The sequence below is a fragment of the Lemur catta genome, chromosome 19 (genome assembly GCF_020740605.2).
Source record: "Lemur catta isolate mLemCat1 chromosome 19, mLemCat1.pri, whole genome shotgun sequence".
NCBI classification, from domain to species: domain Eukaryota; kingdom Metazoa; phylum Chordata; class Mammalia; order Primates; family Lemuridae; genus Lemur; species Lemur catta.
Window position 1 is genome coordinate 20,746,661 of NC_059146.1, and position 12,815 is coordinate 20,759,475.

At 41.8% G+C, this 12,815-nt stretch overlaps 1 protein-coding gene and 1 long non-coding RNA gene across 2 annotated transcripts; both read left to right on the top strand.

The window, feature by feature from the left end:
* The first annotated feature begins 1,648 nt into the window (after positions 1-1,648).
* On the top strand, positions 1,649-5,244 carry LOC123624181 (vomeronasal type-1 receptor 4). The gene is given in 3 exon segments (XM_045531813.1): positions 1,649-1,908; positions 1,910-2,522; positions 5,140-5,244. Coding segments are annotated over 3 exon segments (978 nt in total).
* Positions 5,245-5,453: 209 nt separating this feature from the next.
* On the top strand, positions 5,454-9,413 carry LOC123624650. The gene is made up of 3 exons (XR_006730182.1): positions 5,454-5,519; positions 6,928-6,997; positions 9,357-9,413. It is a non-coding gene; the product is annotated as an uncharacterized LOC123624650 (long non-coding RNA).
* The last annotated feature ends 3,402 nt before the right edge of the window (positions 9,414-12,815 follow it).

The following is a 12,815-nucleotide window of genomic DNA, read 5'->3' on the forward strand; positions in this document are numbered from 1 at the left end:
AACTGATCGAATGCCGAAACCACATAGGAAGGAGAAATTGTTTCTAAAGCACAAGCTGAGCTAGTAAGGTGAAACGGGGGTCCTAGACATTCTAAACCACTCTCAAATGACTACAAATGTGTATTAATGTAATCCTCCCTGACAGTGATTGGTGATGTTTAATATAAGTGGTAATAAAATGTGATTTTTAAAAAGTGCTTAAGGACCATAGTTCTGAAATCAATCTGCTGTTCAGCCTACTTTTCAGGAATCATAAAGTTTCCAAAATTACTAGAGGTGTGCCTCTGATACTTCTATGCTTGTAATAAGGAGTAGGATACATTCACAAAAATCATCGAAACCAATGCAGAAGCAGTGTGTTTGAATGGTAATTGCTGGAGTAGAAATGTCTTTTTCAACTCTGGCTTAATGGAGACATTAATTGTGTCTCTACTGAAAACATCCACTGTCTGCTGCTATCGATGAAACTGTTTTCCCTTTTTAAGGAAGCAGCATTTAAGAAAAGGGTCACTATAATTCTGCATTTAAGACTGAAGCTGTCAGTTTCAAATGTATCTTGTGATTGGTTCTCTGGTTTAAAAATATTCAAATATGAATCCCCAAATCTAAAATTTGAGTTTACAAAATGCACAAAATTGTACCCCTTACATCCTTTATTTTGCATGTGAGTCTTATATCTTAATATCTTGCACAAATCTCACCCCATTGCTAATAGTTTTATTTAAGTAAGATGTTAATGCACACATAATTGTATGATCTGAAATTGGCAAAAGCATAGTTTCTAATCTTAAATTATAATATTAATATTTTATTCTGTATTTGTGTTTCATATCCCATAGTTTCTGGCAATACATGATATTGTTCAATAATTCTCCTGATAGGTACCTTTGTACTTTTGTTCCTAGCATAAAAGCAAACAAATCTTTCTGTTTTCATTCGAATCTTGAGCAATTTTTGCATCTATTCAATCCGACTCCGTCCTAGAGCAGGTTCCTGCAGCATTATACTGCAATCAGTGTGTCTTCATTTTACTAAGTCTCTAAATCTTCATTCATAATTGAAATTAGCCTATACAATAAATCTTTACACATGGATTGAAACTTGTTACGTCTAAATTCTAAGAATAACATACCAACAATCCAAAATAAAATGACAAGGCATAAAAACAAAACTAAATATACTGTATAACTGAATCATTCAAAGAATGCAGCTAATTAGCTTTGCTAGTATAGCAGGATGGTAATGCTTTGTCTCTGAAACCAGCACAATCACATTAAATTTCCCATTGTGCCCCTAAATAGGATGTGAATTTAAAAAATACTTAGGCTTTCTGTGTGTATATTCTCTTCATCTTTACAGGGAAATAATAATGCTTGCCTCATAGATTTGTGGGAAAAAAAGTATTACTACATGCTCAACCTTCCTAACAGTTGTCAATAAATTATAAGTGCTCTTAAAAGTTACATATGTAATTCTTGAGAGCATGTTATTAAAAGAAAGATTATGGATATTTCTAAAGGAGAACTAATGGTAAGCAGAGAATACTGCATCTACGTTTACATGGTAAATGTGACCATTGCATCATATTCTCATGCAGGGTCCTCTGGCTCTGAAGACAGATAAATACCAGTCATTGCGAACTGGCAGAATGGCCTCCAGGGATGTGGCAATAGGAATGATCTTCTTATCACAGACAACATTTGGGATCCTTGGGAATTGCACTCTTCTATATCATTATCTCTTCCTTTACTTCACTGGGCATAGGTTAAGGTCCACAGATTTGATTCTCAAGCACTTGATTGTAGCCAATTCTTTAGCCCCCCTCTTCAGAGGAGTCCCCCAGACAATGGCAGCTTTTGGATCGAGAGATTTTCTCAGTGATATTGGATGCAAACTTGTTTTCTATCTGCAGAGTGGACAGGGGTGTGTCCATCAGCACCACCTGCCTCTTGAGTGTTTTCCAAGCCATCAAGATCAGCCTCAGGAACTGCAGGTGGGCAGAACTTAAAATGAAAGCTCCCAAGTACAGTGGCTCCTCTATATTATTATGTTGGATCCTGCAAAGGCTGGTAAATATAACTTATACTCCATACATGACTAGCAAATGGAGAAACACAAATGTCACAGTGAAAAAGGATTTGGGATTCTGTTCTGGGGAACACAGTGATGAAATCACACTATCACTGCTCACAGTATTGTTATTGTTCCCTGATGTTTCATGTTTGGTGCTTATGCTCTGGGCCAGCAGCTCCATGGTTTTCATCCTACACAGGCACAAACAGCAGGTGCAACACATCCACAGGGCTAACATCTCTCCCAGATTCTCCCCTGAGTCTAAAGCTACCAAAAAAATTCTTGTTCTCGTGAACACCTTTGTATCATTTTACACCCTCTCCTCCATCTTCCAAGTCTGTATTTCTTACTCTCCTCATCCCACTTGGTTGCTGGTGAACATCTCTGCCCTAATCTCTGTGTGTTTCCCAACTCCCTGCCCCTTTGTTCTCATGAGCTGTGACCTCAGTGTATCCAGGCCCTTCTTTATCTGGTTAAGGAATGCAATATCTGCTAATCTTACCAGAAATATATAAAATGTGTGTTTTTGCACAATTCTCACTTTTTTGTTTATTCATCTCCACAGAGTTGTAAGTACAATTATGAAGCAGTCACCTTATAAGAGAACAGTGAGCCAGCTAGCTTCTGACCAATAATAAACCACAACAGTAATGGCAATTGTATTAAATGACATAATCATGTAATTATTATGTAAATACTTATATAATTTAAATTGTATTCATGTTTGTAGTGGAGTAGGTCAGAGTTTATGAAATAATAAAACAGTAGGTCCTAGAACAATCTGGAGATTATGGGGATGTCTTTGAGTGTGTAATGTTCATTCTGACATAATAAGTTTATTCCAAAATTAACTAAACATGGAATTTCTGGAAAAGTACCACGAGAAAGAAACAGCAATGTGAGATGGTCATTCAAGAAACTGAAGAAATGAATGTTCTCAAGGAATAATGAAGCAGTATGAGCTACTGGTGGAACAGAAATCAGTTTCAGGTAGTAGGTGTACTGGAGGCCAAATAATTAAATATGTATGTTACATCCTCACAGAGCTGGTGGTCATTTGAAATATGATGCTATGGAGACAGGTAAGCATATTCAAAATATTTTCATGTAGAAACCAGATTAAACTGGAGTGGGAAAAAGGTGAACACAAACATGTTTTAGATAATTTTATAAAAACAGCAATATATGTAAATGTTTGTACCCCCATAATATTCTGAAATAAAAAATATTAGGTAACTGTTGAGAATTTAAAAAGGATGGGGCCGGGCACGGTGGCTCATGCCTATAATCCCAGCACTCTGGGAGACCGAGGTGGGTGGATCGTTTGAGCTCAGGAGTTCGAGACCAGCCTGAGCAAGAGTGAGAACCTGTCTCTACTAAAAATAGAAAGAAAATTAGCTGGACAACTAAAAAAATATATATATATATATAAATTAGCCAGGCATGGTGGTGCATGCCTGTAGTACCAGCTACTTGGGAGGCTGAGGCAGAAGGATTGCTTGAACCAAGGAGTTTGAGATTATTGTGAGCTAGGCTGATGGCCCTGCACTCTAGCCCAGGCAACAGAATGAGACTCTTGTCTCAAAAAAAAAAAAAAAGGAAAAGAAAACTCAGAAATAAACCCATATATTCATGGACAATTGAGTTTCGACAAAGACACCAAGTACATACATTGGGGAAAGGGCACCCTCTTCAATAAGTGGTGCTAGGAAAATTGAATATCTATATGCAGAAGAATGAAACTAGACCCCTATCTCTTACCATATACAAAAATCAACTCAAAATGGATTGAAGACTTAAAAGTAAGACTGAAAACTATAAAATTACTAGAAGAAAACATAGGGGAAATGTTTCGGGACATTGGTCCAGGCAAAGATTTTATAGCCATAGACTTCAAAAGTATAGGCAAAAAAATTAATAAATAAATAAACAAATGATTCTCTATTAAACTAAAAACCTTCTTCACTGTAAAGGAAATAATCAATAGAGTGAAGAGACAATGTGTTGAATGGGAGAAAATATTTGCAAACCATTCATCCACAAGGAATTAACATCCAAAATATGCAAGGAACTAAAAAAATTCAATACCAGAAGATTAAAAAATGGGCAAAGCATCTGAATAATTTCTCAAAAGAAGCCACACAACTAGTCAACAGGTATAAGAAAAAAATGCTCTACATCAGTAATCATCCCCTAAGCATTCACACAGACACACAGTCTCACCCATGTCATAATCAAGGGCAAAACCTCACAGGCGCCCCTTGGTAACTGAGTGCCATGAGGCTCCCTAATGATTCCATGCAGTCAAAAATCCAGTCGCAGCCACCAACCGTTCTCTCCCAACAACAGCGTATATTTTCGAGGACAAAGCATCTCATGCCCAAGGAAACAAAGAATCTCACAGACAGAAACCACACCACAAAGAGAAACAACCGTAGGCAACGTCTCGGTCACAAAATTGGTCTCAAGGTATCACAGAGCCATTCAACGAGACAGACAGTGCTCTAAGGGGTGCGGGCAGCGTCAGGGAACAAAACAAAGTCTGGTCCTTACAGAAAGAGCCTTGCTACACACCCGATCACCTCCGGGTTCTCTCCCGTGGAACCTGCACAGGATACCGCCACACATGAGCCTGGAGCTCTGGAATCTACTTGCGCGGGAAGAAGCTCCCTAAAATCTCAAGGCACCTAGAGCAAACTGTGAGTTCTAGGAACACCCTAGCTTACATTTCCTAAAGATGTTTTTGGCCCTGGACTGTATGTATTTCCAAGAACCGTCTGGAGGCACAGCTCTTTTAGAAGCAGGCCCGTGTGGCATGCTGGGAAATTTTTGAACTGTTCCAAATTTATGGTGGGGTTCAAAGTGCAAGTTGAGAGCAATCTGGACTGTTGGTTCCCTGACCCTGAACTACATTGCCCAAAAGTTTGTGGGGGCGTGTGCTAAGCGGTAGGCCAAGTTTCATGCTGGGAGAAATATGAACGGCCAACAGGGCTTCCAGCATTTAAACATTCTCCCGCCCTGAAATACGTTGCCACAGAAGACTGTGGGGACCAGCTCCTTCCGCAGCGGGAGGAGGTGCATATGGAGGACACTTTCGATGCCAAGAATTCCCGCGACGTGGACCACATTTCCCAGAGGTCTCTGAGAGACGGCTCCATTAGGGCAGTGTAGAGTTGCATGCTGGGAAACACTGCCGGGCGCTCTTCCAGCTCCGCGGATTCCCGGGTGGTGGACTACATTTCCCAGAGGCCTCTGGGGCACAGTCTAACGAGGAGTGTGACGAGTTTCCCGCTGAGGGGCGTGTTTCCTGCTCGCGGGATTTTTAAAAATGGTTTCCTGCGGGCACCGTCTCCATTACACCTCGAGCCATGATGTTGTTCGGCCCCGAGAGGGGCGTTGTTCGCTTCCCAGGAGGAAGCCAGCGCGAGGTTCCTCGGGGAATGGCGGTGAGGGAGCCACCCGGATGAGGAGACCCTAAATGAAGCCTCCGCCTGAGGCTTTGGGAGCAGCCAAGGAGGGACGTGCGAGTGTGTGTGTGTATGTGCTTGCGTGAGAGCTAGAAGTCGCCTGACGGGGTCCCGCCATGTCCCCGTGTCCGAGATATGGGCGTGTGAGGCTCCCCGTCTTATTGGCTGAAATACACTTACGTGTAATTTTGTGTGCGGGGTTGACGCGGCCGAGTTCTGTCCCCGTAATTGTGACACAGGTGTGTGTGAATGTTTATAAGGGCGATGGGGCCAGGCTGTGTGAGCATCTGTAGGCATGGCACAGCTGGGCTGTGTCTCGACAACTCTGCTTTATGTGAGGTAAGTGCTTGTGGGCTCTGCGGGGGTGGCACGGCCAGGATGTGTGTCCGTGGCAGTGAAATGTGCCTTTGCACTTATGTCGAGTTGGCAGCGAAGGGCAGTGTCTCTCTGGTGTGGCCGTCAGTGGGTATAAAAGGGCCTGCAGCGATTGTTGAGGGAGTGAGTGGTGAGGGATTGTGCTTGGTTACGTGGCCTATTGAGTGAGCACAGGTGTATATTGAAAGTGTGACCTGTATTTCCAGAGTCTCTGCTGCTTCCTTTGCTTTCACTTTCCAACCGTGTGGTACCTGCTTGGGAATTGTGGCCCCAAAGTGACATGAGAGCCTAGACCCTGTCATGAAAAAGACCAAAAAGAAGAGCACAGAAATAGTCATGAGTTGACAATTTTAGAGCCAGAAGTGCTTTCCATACAGACCACCTGAACAACAAGAGGAGGTAGCCTCAGGAATAGAATTCCTGGGGGGAGGGGACAGTTCAGCAGCCAGGAAGGACTTGTTGAGGTTGGCATACCTATCAAGGACAGTAACTACCATGGCTTCTAGTGCTTTGTTGAAACCTCAAATTCTTGGCCTCCTGGCCAGGAGTCTGCAGTTTCGTACGGTTGGAGCATTGTATCCCTGGGGGTTGCAACTCTCTATAAGTTTGCTGTGGCTGAACCAAGAAAGAAAGCATATGCAGATTTCTACAGAAATTATGATTCCATGAAAGATTTTGAGGAGATGAGGAAGGCTGGTATCTATCAGAGTGCAAAGTGATTTTGGAATATAAAGAATTTCTTTGGGTTGAATTACAAAGAAGTTTGTCACTGACCTGTGTTCCTGAGCTATGAATATGTGGACTTGATGTGGGAGGCTGTGAGAGGGGCAGCTACATGTTTCAGAACCCCAGTTCCTAGAGCCTAGTCCTCAGGAATCTCTGAAACACTAAGATCCCAAGGCCCTCTTATTTCTAATTGGTTTTATATATAGCCTAGGGGCAGGTATTTTCTAATGTGGCATGATCTAGAAAGAACCTAGTGCTTCATTCTTATCCTTCTCTTTCCCTCCAGACCAGTATCCTTCAGAAAAGACACCTGAGGAGGAAGAAGAATTGTTACACTTCTTAAAATCAAGGTTCAGGTGAATTTTGTTCATTAAATGATTTGTGTTTATACAACTTAGGACTCTGTGCTTTCCTCGGCCTCAAATGTCCTCCCTGATAGCAACCTATACCAGTATTTCCCTCCCAAGGAGTGTGACACGGCCATTCAAGCGTATCTGTCAGTGTACTCCCTGTTGACTGGCCCTCTCCTTTGAGTATTCATGTACCCATTTGGCAAATTGTTCAAATCCTCCTCTGTTCTCTGCTTTCTGAGAATCTTATGGTTTAGAAAAATACCTCCTGGAGGTTAATGTTAGTGCTTTATTTTAGAGTGTGGTTTGGTAAGGAGGAGCTAGGGGATCAGTTTTTAGGTGGCATTGAACACCAGGTATCTTTGGTCTTTTGAATAGGCCTGATTTTCAGAACACAGCAAGAAAGGAGATGATTTGGTTTGTGTTAGTCAGTAAATGACAAAGTTGTCAGCTTTGTGGGGCCTTTAAGAGTGAGATCCGAGCATACGGCAGGGATTTTTTTTTCCAGTGATCAATAAAGAGAAATTTGTTCTAATAACCAAGTCTTCCTTGAGGCAGACAGCCTCAGATTTTTTCAATTGCTTCTTTGTGTGAATGCTGAGAAGCAATATGGTTTGATGTTGGGTATTCTGGATCTAGGACGGGGCAAGTTTTTCTGTAAAAGGTCAGGTAGTGAATGTTTTATACTTCGTACACCACATATACTTGCATATTCTTATTCTTTTTAAATAGTTTTTAAAAAGTTTTAGATTTACAGAAAAATTGCAAAAAATGGTACACAGAGACTCTTGCACCCAATTTTCTCTATTAACTTCTTAGATTAGTACAGGACATTTGTTACAATTAATGAACCATTTTTAATATATTAACTTAAATCTATGCTTTATGCTGTTCCCCTTAGTTTTTACTTAATTTTATTCATCTGTTCCAGGATCCCATCAAGGATACCACATTATATTTTGTTGTAATGTCTCCCCTTTTTTTTTTGAGACAGAGTCTCACTCTGTTGCCTGGGTTAGAGTGCTGTGGCGTCAGCCTAGCTCACAGCAACCTCAAACTCCTGGGCTCAAGCGATCCTCCTGCCTCAGCCTCCGGAGTAGCTGGGACTACAGGCATGCGCCACCATGCCTGGCTAACTTTATATATATATATACATATATATATATATATATTTTTTTTTTAGTTGTCCGTATAATTTCATTCTATTTTTAGTAGAGATGGGGGTCTCGATCTTGCTCAGGCTGGTCTTGAACTCCTGAGCTCAAACGATCCGCCCACCTCGGCCTCCCAGAGTGCTAGGATTACAGGCGTGAGCCATCTCGCCTGGCTGTAATGTCTCCTTAAATTCCTTTTGACTGTGACAGTTTCTCAGAGTTTCCTCGCTTTTGATGACCTTGACAGTTTGAGAGGTTATTTTGTAGGATGCCCCTCTATTGCAATTTGCCTGATACTTTTCTCAGGATTAAACTAGGTCTATATAAGGTTGAGAGATGATGATCACAGAGGTAAATTACCACTTTCACCACATCATAACAAGGACACATACTGTTAACATGATTTATGACCTCTGTCACCTAGTTGAGGTAGTGTTTGTCAGTTTTCTCCCCTGTAAAATTGCTCCTTTTTTCCTCCTCTCCATACTCTACTCTTTGGCAGAAAGTGACAATGCTAGCTCACAATTAAGGAGTGGGGAGTTATGCTCCCTCCTCCTTCTTTGTTTCTTGGGTTGTTTTTTTTTTTTTTTTAAATCATTTATAGAATTCTTTTAAAATGTAAAAAATAGGCTGGGTGTGGTGGCTCACACCTGTAATCCTAGGACTCTGTGAGGCCGAGGCAGGTGGATCTTTTGAGCTCAGGAGTTCAAGACCAGCCTGAGCAAGAGCGAGACCCCGTCTCTACTCAAAATAGAAAGAAATTAGCTGGACAACTAAAAATGTATATGGAAAAAATTAGCCGGGCATGGTGGTGCATACCTGTCATCCCAGCTACTCGGGAGGCTGAGGCAGTAGGGTCGCTTAAGCCCAGGAGTTTGAGGTTGTGGCACACTTGCATGGGAGTGTGTAGGCTTGACATGGCTGCCTCTGTCCCTGTAACTGACACAAGTGTTTGTGTGAGCATTGTTGGGGGCGATGGAGGCCGTATGGGTTGAGTATCAGGATGAGGGAGGAAGGACCTACATGTTCTAGAACCTGAGATAACACAGGCTAGACTCCAGGAATCTCTGAAACATGCAGATCCCAGCACCTTCCTATTTCTGAGTATTATGGATATGGCCTGGGGGCAGGTGTGCCTTGGGAGGTATTTTCTAATGTGGCCTGTACTCCTGAAAGACCCTAATGTTTCATTATCTTCCTCTTTCCCCCAGGCCAGTTGTCCTCCAGAAAAGCATCCCTGAAAAAGAAGAACTATTACACATCTTAAAATCAAGGTTCAGGTGAGTTACCTTTCTGTTCATTAAATGATTTGTGTTGATCTGTCTACTAGATTTTTCTTTGTGGTTGCCATGGGACTTATGTAAAGCATCTTACAGTTACACTCTAATTTAAGCTAATAAAAACTTAACTTTGAATACTTTGTCTTTTAACTTTCTTGCTAAGAATTTAAAGTGATTATTTTACCACCATTATGGTATTAGAGTATTATGAATTTGATGCTATGGTTACCATTATTAGTGAGTTTTATGCCCTTCTATAATTTTATGTTACCTAATGAGCTTTTATTTCCACTCAAGGAACTAGCTTTAGCATTTTTGGTAATGAGGATTACATGGTAATGAACTCCCTCACTTTGTCCTGGAATATATTTTTCTCCTTATTTTGTGAAGGACAGCTTTGCCTGGTGTAGTGGTCTTGGTTGACAGTTTTTCTTTCACTATTTTGAATATATTATCTCACTCCCTCCTGGCTTAAAAGGTTTCTGTTGAGAAGTCTGCTGAGAGCCTTAAGGAAATTTTCTTATATGTGACGAGTCTCTTACCATTGCTGATTTCAAGATTCTCTCTTTGTCTTTGACTTTTGACAATTTCATTATGAGCCTCAGAATGTGTTTCTTTGCATTGATCTTGCTTAGAGGCCTTTCAGCTTCATGGACTGGATGTTCAAATCCCTGCCAAGATTTGAGAATTTTTCATCCAGTATTTCTTTGAATAGCTTTCTGCCCATTCTCTCTCTCTTCTTCCTCTTCAACCCCCATAATGCATATGTTCATATGCTTTATATGGTATACTATAGGTCCATTATGCTTTCTTCACTCTTTTACCATCTATTTTTTCTTTTTGTCCTTTGAATTGGCTAATTTCAAATGACCTGCCTTCAAATTCACTAATTCTTTCTTCTGCATGATCAAATCTGCCACTGATGCTCTCTTTTGGATTTTTGAGTTCATCATTGCATTCTTCATCTCTGGGATTTCTTTTTGCTTCTTCTTTATAGTTTCTGTTTTTATTTCTTAGATGTCCATTTCTTTGAGATCAGTTACTGGAGCTTTAATACTTTACTTTGATAATGTCATGTTTGCCTCATCCTTTGTTACACATGTAACCTTGTGTTGGTGTCTGTGCATTTGAGGGAGCAAATACCTCTTCTAGTCCTTACAGCCTGGTTTGGCACATTAATGCTTATTCCTGTTAGGTCCCCAGGCTGATAGGATTGCCTCCAAGATTGCAGTTGAGTTGAGTTGGAGGTGGGTCATGTGCCTACTACTGGGTCCACAGTGCGTACCACGGTTGGCAGGCCTTGTTACCAAGGACTCTACAGGACATGAATCTTCTCTTATCACTGAACAGACTCAACTGTGTCCATAAACTTGGTCCATAGGGCTGGTGCTGGGATGTGGGTCAACTTCAGGGTCCATAAGCAGCAGGTCAGTTACCAGGTATGCACTCTGACATGGCTTCCTCCAGATCCCTAGGTGGGCTCCATTAGATCATTAAGCAAGAAATACTGCCAGGGTCTATGGCTGAGAGAGGCTTGAACCAAGTAACAGGGCTGCTTCACAGTCCACAGCAGAGACCAAAGTATTCAAGGCTGTCTCTGAGGAACAAACAGTCATGTCTCTTGGTGGATTCCTGAGCTAGAAGCCATACTCACACTGCAGTTGAGAGTGGCTGGAGCTGATTTCTACAGCTACTTCAAGTACCACAGTGGGACCACGTTCAGCAAGTCAGCCTACGGGGCACTGACAGGTGCGCCTCTGACCAGTTCCCCAGACGGGCAGAACTGCTCCCAGAGCACAACAGAGTGGCACTGGGACAGAGATTCAAGGCCATAATAGGATCTGCTGTGGTGTTGAGTTTAGCAAGCCTATTACGGTTGCCCAAATGGGCACTCTCCCAGAATTTCCCGTAGCAGGCAGAGTTGCTCCAGGACAGCAGCCATGAGGGGCTTGATCTGAGATACAGGACTACTTCAGGCTTTGCTGTGGGATTGAGGCAGGGAGCCTGCTTCCTGGGACTTAGTTGGGCATGTCTCCCTCTGGGTACTTGTGCGCACAGGACTAGTCTAGGACCACAGTTGAGGTGGGTGGATCTGAATTATTGGGTGATTTTTAAGGTCCACAGTCAAGACTGAGGCACTAGAGTGCATGACTTCTTCTGGGGTTCTTGGCAGATGGTTTTGGCAGCACGATCAAAGCCAAACTGTGCTGTAGCAAGCCCATAGGGCAACAGGGGTGTTTCTGAGTCTGGAGTCAAGACAATGATCAGTGAGTTTCCCATCTGGGTGCAGACCAGCCCTCGCAAAACAGCCTTCCTGTGTCTTGGGTTCCACCATGGTTTCACAAACTTCTAAGTCCCTAGGCTCCCACAGGGCACTTTTGTCTATGGATGGCTGTGAAATAAATATTACTATAGGGAAATACATGCAGGGGTCCTCGGAATGCCACCATCCTGCTGATGTCACTCCTCTCATACTTTTTAAATGAATTTTTTCAAAAAAGTTTTAGATTTACAGAAAATTTGCAAAGATAGTACAGAGAGTTCCCAGGTACTCTGTACTCAGTTTTCTCTATTAACATAATAGATTAGTGTAGGACATTTGGTACAATTAATGAACCACTTCTTAGGTATTACTTAATTAGCTAAACTAGATGCTTTATTCAGGTTTTCTCATTTTTTACATAATGTTCTTCATCTGTTCCAGGAGCCCATCCACCACATTACATTTCATTATCATTAGACTCCTCTTGGCTGTGCTGGTTTCTCAGATTTTCCTTGTTTTTGATGACATTGATAGTTTTGAGTAGTGAAGTATTTTGTAGGCTGCCCCTCTATTGAAAATATTCTGGTATTTTTCTCATGATTAGACTGGAGTTACGGGGTTGGAAGACGATGATTACAGACGTAAATACCACTTTCATCCTACCGTAGGAAGGGCACATACTGTCAACATGATTGATGACTGCTGGGGCTGACTTGATCTTCACCTGGCTGAGGTAGTATTTGTCAGTTTTCTCCACTATAAAATTACTCCTTTTTTCTTCCTTTCCATACTGTACTCTTTGGAAGGAAGTCAGTATGCACAGTTCACACTTAAGGAGTGGGGAGGTATGCTCCCTCCTTACAGCCCTTTGGAATATAGAAATCATTCTTAGCTCTTTATCCATACAGAACAGGGTATAGGCCAGATTTGACCTACAGGCAGGAGTTTGCTGAGCCCAATCAGGGTGGTCTCAATCTCCTCGCCTCAAGCTATCCTCCTGCTTCAGCTTGCCAAAGTGCTAGAATTACAGACATGAGCTACCGCATCCAGCAAGTTATATTTCTGTTTCTTTTTCACTTCCAAAATCTCTTCTGGAAAAGTTATATTTCTTATAACAGGATTAATGC